This window comes from Monodelphis domestica, chromosome 1 (assembly GCF_027887165.1).
Source record: "Monodelphis domestica isolate mMonDom1 chromosome 1, mMonDom1.pri, whole genome shotgun sequence".
Taxonomy (NCBI): domain Eukaryota; kingdom Metazoa; phylum Chordata; class Mammalia; order Didelphimorphia; family Didelphidae; genus Monodelphis; species Monodelphis domestica.
This window is the reverse complement of record NC_077227.1, coordinates 708,780,201-708,795,752: the sequence shown is the minus strand read 5'-3', so window position 1 is coordinate 708,795,752 and position 15,552 is coordinate 708,780,201. Positions and strand designations below refer to the sequence as shown.

The 15,552-nt window shown below is 39.1% G+C and overlaps 1 protein-coding gene across 2 annotated transcripts in view; it reads right to left on the bottom strand.

The window, feature by feature from the left end:
* Positions 1-1,225: 1,225 nt before the first annotated feature.
* The window catches only part of CDH1 (cadherin 1), a 69,997-nt gene continuing 55,670 nt past the window's right edge, over positions 1,226-15,552 (bottom strand). For both annotated transcript variants that reach the window (XM_007477350.3, XM_056811263.1), the window contains 8 exons: positions 14,683-14,865; positions 14,225-14,469; positions 12,505-12,650; positions 11,015-11,239; positions 7,743-7,973; positions 5,364-5,494; positions 4,223-4,366; positions 1,226-2,716 (listed from right to left, as the gene is read on the bottom strand). In XM_007477350.3, coding sequence (XP_007477412.1) covers positions 2,507-2,716; positions 4,223-4,366; positions 5,364-5,494; positions 7,743-7,973; positions 11,015-11,239; positions 12,505-12,650; positions 14,225-14,469; positions 14,683-14,865 — 1,515 coding nt within the window. In that variant the 3' untranslated portion in view covers positions 1,226-2,506. The remainder of the gene's footprint in view (positions 2,717-4,222; positions 4,367-5,363; positions 5,495-7,742; positions 7,974-11,014; positions 11,240-12,504; positions 12,651-14,224; positions 14,470-14,682; positions 14,866-15,552) is intronic.

Sequence of the window (15,552 nt, the reverse complement as noted above, 5' to 3'; positions counted from 1 at the left end):
TCTTTAAAAGAACTTGATAAGACTCTACCAATCAAATCAATGTATGCTCTCAAACCTGGCAACTTCACTATGAAGGTGAAGATGAGGAGAAATGTGTGGGAAAACACAATTCAGGAAGAAAGAATGAGAAGTCCAAGACTTATAATCTTCATTTTATAAAAACTTACAAAGAATAATGGAGTTTGGGACTGTATCCTCTCATAAAGCAAAGAAACTGTATAAGGTGTATAAATCAGTGTAAGGAAAGCTTAATAAGATGTATAAATCGGCACTCATCCCAAGGATATTCAACTTTGAAAATGCAAGAGAGAAGACTACAAACAAGAAAAATAAAAAAAAAAGATTTATAAAAACCATTTTAACACTCTTCTCCATCAAGGATGAATGGCAGAATCGCCAATAGTCTAAGATGTGCTTATAAAGAAAGCAGAAATGATACTAGAGACTAAAGACTGGTATAAGTTTTGAGCCCTCACTGTTTTGAGATTTAGAATTCCAAAATGGAAGGCAAAGGTTTAAAAAAAAAAGACTGAGAATAAATAGTGGGGAGTGTCAAAGAAAAAGAGGGGAGGCAGAGATAGGACTGAGCTAGAAGGGAGAAGATCCAGGAGGGCCTTTGATACCTATAAGCATCAGTCCTAGAGGTTCTTTTACAAATTCTCTCCCATGCTGTTAACAAAATCATTTCAGTTACTTGAAAGACATACTGAAAGGCATGCTTGTAATGAACAATGGTCTAAAACAAGGAGATCTATGCTTGCTGACATGATGGAGGAGAGTAATTAAATGACTTAAGAACAAGCATCAAAGGTAGAATTTAAGTATATAATACTGGCCCATTGGATAAAGTATAGGTTTGGGGTTCAAATTCTGCCTCCTAAGCTGTGTGACCTTGGGAAAGTCATTTAACTTCTCTCAGCCTCAGTTTTCTTTAAAACAGTAAAACTAGGGTGAAAATAATACCTATTTTATGGGGCAGCAGAGCAACAACTGTAACATGCTTTGCAAACCTCATTATTATGGATGCAAAACAAAAAAAATTTTTTTTAAATCCTGTTGGACCACAAACTTTTTAAAATTATAGGATACGCTCAAAATTAAATCAGTATTAATTCACAACATTCTCAGGGATAACTGAACCTTGGAGTCACTATTAAGAGAGCCACTGCTTTTGCTGCAGAGACAGAGTGGTGCCTACTTGAATAAGACAACAGTTTGACAACAATTTAACAAAATTATTTAATAACATTTATAAAAATGCATTTTCCAAAGGCTTAATTTTGCCAATGAGAATCACGGCTCTCTTCTACACTCACACAGTACAAAATTTATGAGGCCTTGAACAGATACATTCTAGAAACCACAGGGCTAATTCACCACAGACTGTTTTGGCTGCAAACAGTACATTGCAAAGCAGAAAGCACCAAACTCTCATGGCCATTTTGACAAAATTGATTCCTTTGTGAGTAGCAATCAGTTTCGGCTCCTCCACTCAGACCTCATGGTCTGATGAAAGAGGGAGAAGCATTTAAAGCAAGGTAGTCTCTCTAGGAATTACTAACATCCTCAGTTTTCCTTCTAATCTCTTGGCTCATGCCTCCTGGAGACAGGACCCAAAGTAAGTACTTGGGAAATCAATGCAGAAGGCTAGGACTTCAGAGATCAGATATCTGAACTGAAGCACTCTTCCTGGATGGAACCCTCATCTCCAAGGACATGTTAAAGCTTCCTTGCCTGGTGCTCTACCTATCACTTCCACTGTAACTTCTTCGGCAGCTGCATTCCCAAAGCTGCCCTGATTCAGGCATCACTATTTCATTTTATTATTTGTGAGACACATAAAAAAACACATCCCTATTTTCGGTGACACCTTTCCAACAGAGTTCTAACAATAATGATGACATCACAAATGTTCCTGCATGAACCTGACACATGTATGTACTTAGGGAACAGTCTTAACACTTTTATATCAAGTTTATAAACTGACCTCAGCAAGTCACAAACCTCTTGCCCATAAATGTCAAGTATGGCGTGTGCTTTTGAGAGCTCTTGTCTGGGATGATGCAATGACAGAAAAGGGTAAGAATCAATTTCAAAGAAAAGCAGAAACAAAACAAAAAACATTACACACATTTTTTTAAAAAAAGGGTACAGGGAAGAGAGGACCAGCTATCATCTTATTTCACTGTCAATTTAGGCAGTGCCCAAAAGAAATGCCAAACAGCATGGCCCTCTAAGACTGGAATGTCGACTCTGAAAAACATTTCATTTACCTGCTGAAATCTTACTCATGTCAAGAAATTAAAGGCAAGAGGTAGGGGTGGGAACACAAAGAGAACTGATACTAGCCTTAAAATAAAAACTAAACCGGTAAATTACAATTATTCCTGTTATTATAGAGTCAGGGGAGGCAACACCTGCCCCTTTCCTCATGCCCAGGGATGATAGCCCCCTAGACACCCTGTTTTTTACAGAGTTCTGTTTTGCAGAGCCCCAGACTCCCTTCTTAGTCATCTTCCCCTCCTCCATACATGTCAGCCAGCTTTTTAAAACGATTGCCCCATTCATTCAGATAATCGTAATCCTGGTCTTCATCTGAGCCAGAAGAGTTTAGTGAGCTCAGGGAGGCCGCTTCGGAGCCACTTCCTTCATAATCAAACACCAGCAGAGAGTCGTACGGGGGTGCTGTGGGGTCACTGTCAGCAGCCTTGAGGTTCTATTAGAAAGGAGAGAGCAGATTTTGTAGTCATTAAGTATTTTATTCCAAAGTTCCACAGTGAATGGAATGCTGATCCTGGGTTCAAAAGTACCTGAGACATGAATATATTTCTGTAATAGGTGTTAGGTAATGAATTCTGAGATATCTATTATATATAAATCTAAACATCTGCATTAACACCAAAATATTGTAGGATCATAGAGGTAGAAGAGACTCGAGAGGGTGGTTAGTCCCACCCCATTCATTTTTATATGGAGGAAACCAGGGCCCAGGAAGTTTCCATGAATTGCCAAAGGTCACAAAGGCAGAGGTCCTCTAGTTTTACTGCCATCATACTCACTATCTTCTCCCTCTGGGGTTTTAGATTAAAGCAAGATGGCAGAGAGACTGGATTTAATGCCAGAAGACCTCGATTCAAATTCAAGTTCAGTTCTTTAATATTTAATAACCTTGGGGGCAAGTTATTTGACTGCTGAGGCTCAGATTTCTCTAAAATGAAGGAGTTTGGACTGTTCTTTTATAACAGTTTGGTAAACCCAATGGGCCCTTTCTCAGAATTTTATTTTTAAATGCTTTGAATAAAATATAGAGGATTACAAAGAAAACCAACAGTTGTGAAAATAAAGATGGCAGGTTTTTTTCAATCTAAGTTCATGGATCACCTGGGTAAGATCTTTGGTCCGTAGTCCCAGAACTATAGGTGTCTTCCCAGATTATAATCTGTCTGCCTTGGATTAAAGATTTTTAACTAAAAAAAAAAAAAAGATCTAAAAAAAGATCTCTTCCCAGTTCTAATTCCTATTGGTTCTTTAGCCTAGCCACACCTTCATTTTCAAACCTAAGGAAAGGACACTAGTAAGTTATACCATCCAATTTGGCATACCCTTCTAGACTCTTAAGATGTCTATAGTCATGACTATCATACAACATGATAATAACTTTCCCCATCTGGTACCATCAGAAAATCTGAAAGGCCCAACTGGACCTTCAGCCAAGACACTGATAAAAACACTAAGTCAGAACACAGGACATTCCCAAGGCCATCCTTCCATGGCCCAGTGCTGGAGATCCTTTTTTGGTGAATGAATATTTAGATGCTTTTAAGTCTGAGAAATTCTTATTCTTTTTCATGCAGACAAGGATGATCTGAAGTTCAATAAGTCCCCATTAAGGGTATAGACTCAACTCTATTGCAGATATTAATAATATGGACATAGGTCTTGAACAATGATACATGTAAAACCTGGTGGAATTATTTGTTGGCTAAGGTGAGGGGGGAGGAAGGAGGGGAGGGAAAGAACATGAATCATGTAACCATGGAAAAATATTCTAAATTAACTAATTCAACAAATAAATAAATCCCCATTAAAAAGAAATAACTTGAGGTCCTGCATAGACAGAAAAACTGAAGAGGAAGAGGAGCTCTAATTTACTCTTTGGTATAAGGGTAACCACTAAGTTTCATCACAAATTCCACCTTGGTTCTTGAACCTGTGATATTACCTCATCAATAAAATTGCCAATTTCATCCGGATTCGCAGGGCGAGGGCGATACTGGGGGACACTCATAAGAGTTGGTGCAACATCATTACGGGTCACTTCTGGTCGAGCATCCAGGCCCCTGTGCAACTGGCTCAGGTCAAAGTCCTTCACAGAAAATATTGGGAAACAAAATAAAATGCCAAATCATAAGCTTCCTAGAGGAACCAAGTATACTAAACTCTTAATTCAGAGATAATGGATTATTCTTGAGACATTTTCAGCAGTAAATAAAAGGGCATACCAACTTAAAGCATTAAAAAGTTAATTATGATAATGAACTCCTACGGCACTTAGATGTATATAACAAATGGCTAGCTGACTGACCATTAGATGTTTGTGTACACACTTTTCCCCCTTTTAACCCCTTACCTCCCATCTTAGAATCAATACTATATATTGGTTCTAAAGCAGAAGAGTGGGTAAGGGCTAGGCAGTGGGGGTTAAAGGACTTGCCCAGGGTCACACAGTGAGGAAGTATCTGAGGCCAGATTTCAACACAGAACTCCCCATATCCAGGCTTAGCTCTCCATCCACTGAGCCATCTATCTGCTCCCACTGTGAATACATTTCAAGAGAAGTAGCACAATGAGATGGAAGGATTTCTGGAGTTAAGTTAGCAAAGACCAAAATTTAAATCTTGCTTCTCACATATACTAGTTGTGTGAGCCCCAATTGCCCATTCTGTCAAATGAGACTCACATCTATATATTAGCTACTTGATGGAGCTATTGGTGGCTAAATGTGATGTGCTTTAAAAGCCTTAAAGTTATATATATTTTAAATTGTCAACAATCTTCTCTATATTAGAACTAGACTGATATCCAAGAAGACAGTCTGTCATGAGGGAAAGTATACTCAGTAAGAGACTCTGGATTGTCTAGGTAATTTCTAGCAAAGCAGTAAAGGGATCTGGGCTCAAGTTCAGCCTAACTATAAAATCAGATTAAACTGAACAAATTACTGGCCCAATGAGATTAATTCCTAGCCCAGATATTAAAGTTTAGGACAGACAAATAGCTAGCCTGTACATTTCTTACTCTAAAGGCTTCTTTGGGCTTTTTTTATTTAAGCGTTTCTCTCAGAACTAGCTACTTAAACTGACCTGATCTTCTTCTCCCCCTCCTTCTTCATCATAATAATACACGTTGTCCCGGGTGTCATCCTCGGGGGGCAGTAATGGCTCTTTAACTGCTGGCCTTCTTCGAATAAAGAGGAGCAAAAGCAGCAATAAAACTAAGAGGATAAGAAATAAGAAATGCATTGATGAGAACAGCCCTGAGTACAACAAATACCAAAGAATCATTAAGTGGCAAAACAGCTCATCTACAATTACAACCTGAATGGGCCACCTAAGAGAATGGTTAGGAATGCTCTGAGAAGTGGGAAATTCAGGGATGCAAGTATACTCCCAAATTCAACCTCTTAATCTGAATTCTTAGTTTCATTGGTTCAGTTAGTTTTTGCAGTAAATAAAACCCCAGAGGACATAAAAAGGAATCTTGTCCTTATCAAATTCAGAAGATACCACAAATAACAATTATACTACCCAAAATCTATGTTAAATTACTAATAGAGCAAAGTGGCAAAACTGAGTTCATTTCTAATCCTATTTCTGACCAAAGAAATAACATGGGGAAATGCATTTTAATACACACCTAACTTTACATTCACAGTCCAATGTATACTATCTGCATATGGTGGTGAACCTAGGTCACAAAAGCTCTGGGAGTCAAATGTAAGCTTTTGCTGATACCACCAAGTGGAGAAGGATTCCAATATGAGCCCAGCCACAGGGTAGGCATCAGTTATCAGATTTGCAAAGGCTCATCTCAAGATCGAATGTGGTCTGAAAGTGGGTAGAGCCATCAAAACTCAAATTCAAGCTGGTAAAACCTTAGGGAAATTCGGCAGCCAGGTGGCACAATGGATAGAACACTAGGCTTGATGTCTGAAGACTCATCTTCCTGAGTTCAAAGTCAGCCACAGACACTAGCTGTGACTCTGAGAAAGGCATGTAAGCCAGTTTGCCTCAGTTTCCTTTCCTCATATACAAAATCCCAAATGGGATGTTGGACACACTAAAAACAATGAACAACACATAAATATAAAGAAAGAAACAAGCATTTATTAAGTCTCTACTATGTGCCAGTATTAAGCACTTTCTAGATAATGAAGTTTCTGGCCACCCATTCTAAGGACCTGTTTTCCTTCTGCTTCAGGGGAGAAAATACCCAGGACAAGGGAATGGCTAAATCACCAGTGCCACGGGCAGGGTCCATCCTCACTCATGACTCTAGGGGTTCCTGACAGGTGACAACCAATCAGTCAAAATAAATAACAAATGGAAGACAGCCATGGGATTGCATTGCATCTGATAGCTGCTCCGTCATGCCCATGCCTGGTGTTTATTTTTATACCCATTTTCTTGGCACACAGATACATTACCCAACACACATGATCAAAGAGAGAGAATTGGAAAAGTGATACATTAACTTTTAACAAATCACTTGATTAACATACTATATTCTTACATTGTGGTTACAGATGGCATACAAGATAAATAATTTTGTCACAGGTGGCTTAATTTTCTCATTACCCTGTGAGGAGTTTTAAGCTTACAAACAATCAAGGAAAAGTACTTATTTCTTTTAATAAAATGGAATAATTGAAGCTTGATGTACTTGTACTTATTGTATGGGCCTCTATGATTGATTTGTGTGTTGGCTCCATGAGAATAAGTTTCTGTGAGTGGGAAAGTTTTGGGCTTGGCTTATAACTGCAGTTTTGCTGGGAATTATGTACCTAAATAAAAGTTAATCTATAACAGTCTTTTTGGGATTGGGTTTAAGAGTCTGATCTTTTGGTGATATTTTGGGGAATAAGGGTACATGTGTTTTGCTTTTGCATTATTTCTTTTGAGACTGGGGGGAATAATAATCATGTCAATTCTATAGGTAAGGGACATTGATGAGAGAGGTCATGCAAGGGGGATAGAGTGGGTAGTCACATCTTGCCAAGGGCCACTCTGTGCTCTCCTCAGCTACCACGTGTGACTCTGTCAAGGCATCGTGGCCTGATGGCTCCCAGCACATCAGTGTTTAAACGTTAGTATACTTGTTCCAACTGTTTGACTGGGGTAACCTCTAGAGACCTCTTGGTATCTCTACAGCACGTAGCACAGTGCCTGACACTTAGTAGGTGCTTTATAAATGATTTCTGTTAGATTGAACCAAATTTTTAAAATGAAAATGTAACATGGTGTGGTTGATCAACATTAGTATTTCCTGTTGTTCCCTTTCTTCCTCTGTCTCCCTCTCCTCTCTGAAATTGTGTCTCCAAGATGCTTGAGCAATTTTAGCTAATGCTTGCACACAGAAATACTTAATAAATGCCTTACTACTTGACTTTCACCATTCAAAGGAGATGAGCTCATGAAGCCCAAGAAATCATGGAAGATTACATTAATTTATTAATCCCTTACTTAGCAGTGCAAGGATTCCTCCCAGTATTCCCAGGATAGCTGGTACATCCATGCCGGTCTGAGCAATTACACCTGCCTTCGTGCACTTCGATACGGCCCCTTCACAGTCACACACGTACACCTCCAAGGTGGTTACTTGGTCTTTATTCTGGTTGTCTGTCAGCTTGAGATTGATCTTGTACTCACCAATTTCTAATTCTTTCTTTGGCCTTAAAATCAAAGATTCTCTTGCTGTTAAGAAAGCATAAGAAATACAGTTCCAAAATAAGAAAACAAATTCAGACTCCCTGAAATCTATACTCTTTACGGGTTCAGAGTACACAGGTTAATAATCTTTGTTCTTGAGTAAAACATGCAAGGAGCTAAACATGATATAGTGGAATACAAATGAAGCAAGAATTGAGAGGGCCCTGTGCAAATAGAAATTTGATACATGTGAACTACATTTACCCAGCATCTTTTTAAGTCATGACCTCACTTTGCACCCTGATGTTTGGGAGATAAATTTTGCTGAAACCCATGCTGTGAGACTTTTTGGGCTTTTATTCTGGTAAAGTGCTGCAGGTATGGGTCCCTGGCTCTGTGCTCTGCTCACTTTCTCACTTTGTTGTTATGAAATCCTATAAATTTAAATATTTGGAGTATTCATTCTCACAGCCCCATGAACTTGGATCATCCAATCTCTTCACGTTATAATTAGACAAATAGACCCAAAGACTACTTGCCCCCAGCAAAAATGCAGAGTTCATTTTCTAGTTCTAATAGGGCTCTTCCTATTCATAAACAATTACCCATTTTTTCTCTGTGTGCCATATGCAGTAGGACCTAGTGTCCATGGGGAATAAGTTCCAAGACCTAGTATGGAAGGCTGAAATCATGGGTGGAACATCTAGTGCAAACAGTGGGTAACTGAATCAGCAGATACAGGTACACAGCTGTACTACCAGCGCCATGACTCTTTGCTTTGGGGTCATGATTAGAGTAAATAAGGGCTTTCTTAAACAAAGACACCACCATAATGTTATAACGGATGTGATCAGAGAGAACACTAAAGGCAGACTTGAGCAAAGTGCAACCTGGGGACAGAGAGAGATGGAATCATAGTCATGCAGACTTGACCATGTTATAGTCTATACTTGTTTGGCAGGTGGGCAGTTTGAAATTTATGAACTTTTTTCTTTTTTCTGGAATTTTCCATTTTTTTTCACCTTGTGGTCAACTGCAGGGAACTGAATCAGCAGATATGAGGACAGAGTTGTAAATGACTTAACAGACATTGTATGTGTGACATCATCAGGATAACGAAAAACACTTGGGAGCTCTATTGGACTCCAAAGGATGGACTCCAAAGGATGGGTGGAAGAGAACAGAAGGAATCTACCACCTGAACTCAAATGCAAATGAAATCGGAATAAATTGGCTCAATGGATGGAATGAAAGTCACCAAAAAGCAGGCACAAGGCTCTGTAAACTATTTCTTAACAAGTAAGAAAGTTCCTGCTTCTTGATCAGACCACATGACTTCTAATGTTCCTTTCCGCTCTCAGATTTGATGACCATGGAAACTCGTTTTTACCTTGTTACAGAACAGCGTGGGACCTGGAATCGTTTCCAGTTTGACTCACACAAAAATGATGCTAGATCATTCTAGAATCAATTTGCAGATGTATGACAAAAGTCACAAAACTATTAATACACTTAGACCTAGTGAAACCCCCCCACCCCCCGCATCAAAGTCAAGAGAGGTCCCATATAGACAAAAATATTCTTAGCAAAAATCTTCCCGGTTTATAGCCACAAGCAAGAAAATTAGAAGATAAGTCTATCCATTGAGGAGTTGGGATGTAGGGAGAGGAAAGACTGGATTCAGAATAAAATGTCCATGTTGGAAAATGTAGTCTCTATGTTGGTTTTACTTTTCTATTTTACTTTGTAAAAAAGGTAAATATTTGTACATCCAAAGGCACATACTCTTAGATAACTGTTGAGAAAACAACGGATTAGAGATGGGTAAAGTTCAGTTATCCCCTAAAGGAACTGAAATTAGAAAAAGAAATAACTATCCAGAATGGTTAGCTCTACAGCACTGTACAGTACTGGACTCACAGTTTAGGACTGGCCATGAATTCCCCAAATTTCCATTTAAGGAGGAGGTTCAGTTCAGAACATCTCATTTCTCACCTTGCTATATATTATACTACTTTGGGACTTTCCTGTCATGCCCCAGGAAGCTACTTGTTGGGAGAGGTTTCTGGGAGTGATTCCAGCTTTCCCTGCTACTAAGCTGCCATCTTGGCTCTGCCCCTACCTCCTTGTTGGGAAAATCTCATTATCCTCTAGGACTCCCCCCTCAATCACTGCTTATTTCCAATTGAAGGACAGAACCATCATATCCCCAGGAAGGACGTCCCCATTTCCCACCTAGTTATACTACTTTCAACTCAATATTTATTAAACTATGTAGTATATGTCAGCCTCCATGTTAAGTGGTGGAGATTAGAAATAAGAAAAATGGTCTCTGGCCTCAAGGAGCTTACAAATCTAATGGGAAAGCCCTACAAACAAAATGAAATTGAAAATGAGGGCTGGGGTACTAGTGGACGTAAGCCACTGTATACGGAGAATTGTCTACAAAAGTTTGTCAATCTTTTTTTTTTAAGCCTTTATCTTCTGTCTTAGAATTGATACTAATTATTGAGAAGTTCCAAGGCAGAAGAATAGTAAGGGCTAGACAGCTGGGGTTAAGTGAGTTGCCCAGGATCACACAGCTAGGAAATGTTTGAGGTCTACCTTGAACCCAGGACCTCCCATTTTTAAGCCTAGTTCTCTTGTGCCACCAGGAAAGATATTTTTAACAGGTATCAGAATGAGAACAAGATCTCTGGACTTGTAGCTCCAGCCTCTGTCTCTCCTACTTGGTGGCTCAAGCAGTCCCTTAAATCAATCTTCATGATGATAAGATTTCAGGCAATCAGCTTATCCTGGGAGAGGCATTATGTTACCAAATAGAAACCAAGCAAAGCTGATGAGAAATGGGGGTATTTTCTAACTTTAGAACTTCTCTGAAATCTCCACCATAGCCCAGCATTTTAACCTTTTCTCTTCCCCCATTAGATTGTGAGCTCTTTGAGGGCAGGAACTCTCTTTTTATTTTATTAGTACAGTATCTGGCACATAATAAATATGTTGACTATTATTGATACCTATAAAAAGAAAATTTAAGAAGTCATGGCCTCCCAATCCTCAGCTTGCAAAGAAACTCAGAAACTTACCATTGTCATTAAATTCAATAGTCCAGTTAACACTAGCTCCGTGTGTCAATTCTGCCATGAAAGGAGAAGTGTTTGGTGGAAGGTCTGGATCAATAATATTTATAACCTGAGGCTCTGGATTCCTCTGGCAAATGTCAAAATTTCGAGGCTCTGGTACTGGGCCATTATCATTCACATCTAAGAGAAACAACTGAAGGGTTCCCGTGCCTGTAGCTGGAGGAGATCCTAAGGGAAGAAGCAGAGAAAGATTTTAGCTGGAAGATGTTATGAGAATTCAATAACATACACTAGATCCTGATTAATTACCTCATCAAAGCCAAATTCCTTCATCTGGCTTTCAAAGCCCTCCAATCTCCTGACACCCCAGTAACTATCTTCCAAACATGCCTCCTTTTCCACAAGAAACCATGCTCATGGGGCAGCTAAGTGGCTCAATGGGGAGAGAACAAAGCAAGGAGAGGGAAGGACTTGGGTTCAAATGTGGCCTCAGATACTTCCTAGGTGTTTTTAGTTATGTGAGGCAATAGGGGTTAAGTGACTTGCCCAGGGTCACACAGCTAGGAAGTATCAGATGCCCTTCCTTCTTTAATTATAGAAGCAATACTTCTACGGCCTAGGGTAAGATTTTACAATCAGGCTCACACTACATGTGGGAAGGAGTCTTGTCATGAACATTAAATGACTGCATATCAAATGACAGTTATGGAAAACATGATTGTAATGGAATATTTCATTATAAAAACTGTAAGTATGACAGATTCAGAGACATCTATCAGTATGAATGCAGAATTAAATAAGCAGAACCAAACTGCCAATTGGCATGAGCTCCCTAGGGATGAGAACCTAGGACTAGGAGCAGTGCACTCATTAATGAAGACCTCCCAAGACTGGCCATAAAATATGCCGCCTGCCTCTTGGCTAGAGATGCAAGGTAAGGGCATATATTCTCAGGTATGACCAGTGCTGTTATGTCAATTAGTATGCCCGACGGTATTAATTTCTTATAAGGGTCAAAGAGGGAATCCATGAGTACTTAGTATAGAAAAGAAGCAAGAAAGAATAATTCAACATTAAACAAACATAAAAGAAAGGTAAAAGTTTAGAAAGGGCAACAACTGTTGTTATCATCTTAAATTCAATAACACTTAAAAAAAAGCAAAACCCAAACTATGCACCAAAAGTTCCTGGTCTCATACACACTATCCTCTTTTTAATTCTTGATGTGTTGAAATGTTCATTTTTTAAAAATGTAAATTAAAATTTAATAAATAAAAATCTATTTAATAAATGAGCATAAACATTTATAATTTATATATAAATGAAAATAATTCTAGGATATGCTAACTATGTATCCAAGGAAGTGCCAACTTTCTTTTCTATATATTTTCTAAAAACAAACCCTCCATATCTCAAATGCGAGACCTTTGGAGGGAGAACAAGAAGATTAGACAAAACAAAGAAGGAACCAATACAAGCAATTGTATCCTTACCATCATCCACAGCCACAATGAGGGCTGTGTAGGTACTATTCTTCACAAACTCAACATTCTCTCTATCCAGACTGTCCCGAGTAGAAATGACACCAGAGTCAGGATTAACATCTAGCCAATTAGCTGGATCCCTCCAAATGCGATACCTGAAAGGATAGCAGGGAATATATACATCATTGGGCCAATCTTTATATTTTGATTGGTCCATTTAAATACACCTCCAGCAAACTCCTGTTGATCCTCAAAAAATAGCAGGAGAACAAAATTGTGAAATAAAAAATAAAAATAAGATAGTGTCCTGTCTTATTTACACAAATGAATCTTTTTCCTTAAAAAACCCCAAACCAAACCAAAAACTAGACCTTTCATTGGCATGGGGAAATTTCAGAAGAGGAAACTCTGGCTTTGGATATAAAATAGCAACTTCTCTACAACTTACTGTAATCTTAGGAGAATTAGGAGAATCTGGATTCAACTGTAACCTCAGACACTTCCTAGCTGTGTGACCTTGGGCAAGTCACTAGACTCTATTTGCCTAGCCTTTGCCCTTCTGTTTAAGAATTAAAAAAAAAAAAAGATGGAGCCCCCACAAGGAAGAATGCTATCCATTGCCTGGCAGAGAGGGTCTGAATTCAGGGGGTGGACTGAGTCATTTTTTATTTTAATTTCTTTTGGGGGGAGTTGGGAATGGGGTAAACATAGCTAACACAGTATATGTTTTTATTAGGGGTTTTGTTTTTCTTTCTTCACTGGGGGGTGGGCAGAAGTGGGAGAGAGAAAGCAAGTGCAGGACAAGTAGGCAAAAATATACAGACTTCAACCTATCTGAACCATTGCAAAACAAATACCACTAAATACCAACACTGCATCCAATGTTATTTACCCAGGTTACACAATGGTAGCCTTAAAACGTTGCCTTCAACTTTTACCTAATCAACTCAAGATTCCTAGTATGACATCTGCCCGAAAAGTGAGTCTTTCCAAATGGTTTTTCAGCTACAGAGCCCAGAGCACTAAGTATCAAGATGGCTTAAATAAGGAAAAGATCTCAGCTGATTACCTAGTATAATGGACAGTCTTGATGGAACTGTACTGGGCTTGAATAGTTTTTTTTTTCCCCTTTAGAATAACAGAGTAAGTGATAGCTAGATAGTAGAATGGATAGTCAGCCCTGGAATCAGGAGGATCTGGGTTCAAATGTGACGTCAGATACCACTTAACCCCCATGCCTAGCCCTTGCTGCTCTTCTGCCTTGGAATTGAATTGTAAGACAGATGGTAATGGTTTTTTAAAAAATCATAAGCGTAATAATAACAGGTAGAATTTGTTTTGTACATTCATCTAATTTCATTTGACTAAGTATTTGATAACTCTTGGCTTGTTTCATTCTTTTTTTAAACCCTGACCTTCTGCCTTTGAATCAATACTAAATATTGATTTTGTTGATTCTAAAACAGAAGAACAGTAAGGGTTAGGCATGGGAGTTAAGTGACTTGCCCAGGGTCACACAGCTAGGAAGTATCTGAGGCCAATTTGAATCCAGGCCCCCTTATCTCTTGGCTCTCAATCCACTGTACTACCTCACCGTCCCACCCAGGGAGTTTTCTAAAATTTAATTCTCGCATTCATCCATTTTACCAAAATGGAATCTAATTATATGCAAAATGATTTGGTCATCTTGTGTATGTGTATTATGTATGTACATATTCTTCACTCTTACATTATCTTCTGTGTCATAAACTTGTCAGGATCTTGAGCAGTATAGGATGTAATTTGGTCTCCCACTCCAAAATCCTCTGGTATCTCCACTCTCATAACTGGTGGTATAAAGACTGGGGCTTCATTGACATCCAGCACATCCACAGTGACTGTGGCTGTAGAGGTGGGGAGAGTGACAACAAAAGGAACTTCGTTCACTGCTGTTACGTGAAGAATGTATTGCTGTTTGGTCTCAAAATCCAAACCCTAAAGAAGAAATCAGTGGGCAGAGAAAGAGTAAGAGCAACATTTGTCAAAAGCCAATTCACCTAGATTTAAAAATCCTAACAACAATGACGATGACCTCCCCATCACCAAATCTGCTGCTGATAAAACCAGAGTAGACAACAACCCAGACAATGGGATAACCTACAGTCCCTTTCTATTGTCCTTGCCCACCAGTACAGACCAAACACAAACCTTGGCTGTTTTCAAGATTGCTTCATTGGTTTTGGGGTCAGTGATAACGGCAAAGAGACCCTGTTCATCATTTAGAACAGAATATACAGCATTCCATTCTGGTGTGTTGGGAACATCTGCATCCGTCACTTTCAATTTTGTAATGATGGCATCTGCTTCATTCTCATACACTGTGCCTACATACTGCAAAGCAAAGGAGACAACTGGTCAATTAGGCCATGATGAGGCCAGATACCTCAAAGGCTGATGGTGTGAGCATGGGCGATGGCATGAAAGCTGCCCAAATGTATCCAGATTTCTATGCAAAAAATAAACTTATTTATTTATTAAACTTAAATAAACTTAAGATCAAGTTGGAGGAGGTAGGCTGTTACCAAGCCTGACACCCTCCTAAGTCATGAATCCTCTTTAGTGGAAAGTGCATTGGATTTTAAGTAAAGGAACAGGGTTCAAAAACTTGTTCAACTGCTTATACTTATAGGACCTTGGACAAGTCAACTGGATTGCTCTAAGGCTCAGCTGCCATATCTGCAAAATGTAAGCATTAAACTAGGTGACTTCGGAGATCATTCCCAGTTCTAAATCAATGAACCTTGACCACACGGCTCCTCTTAAAGACTTCCAAGCCCTACAACCTCTATTTTGAGATAGCTGTAATCATTAGGAAATTCTTCTTTATGCTAGCTCAAAATATTTTTATCTAGGGGACAGCTGGGTGGCTCAGTAGGATTGAGAGTCAGGTCTAGAGATGGGAGGTCCTAGGTTCAAATCTAGCCTCAGACACTTCCCAGCTATGTGACCCTGGGCAAGTCACTTGACCCCCATTGTCTAGCCCTTACCACTCTTCTGCCTTGGAGCCAATACACAATA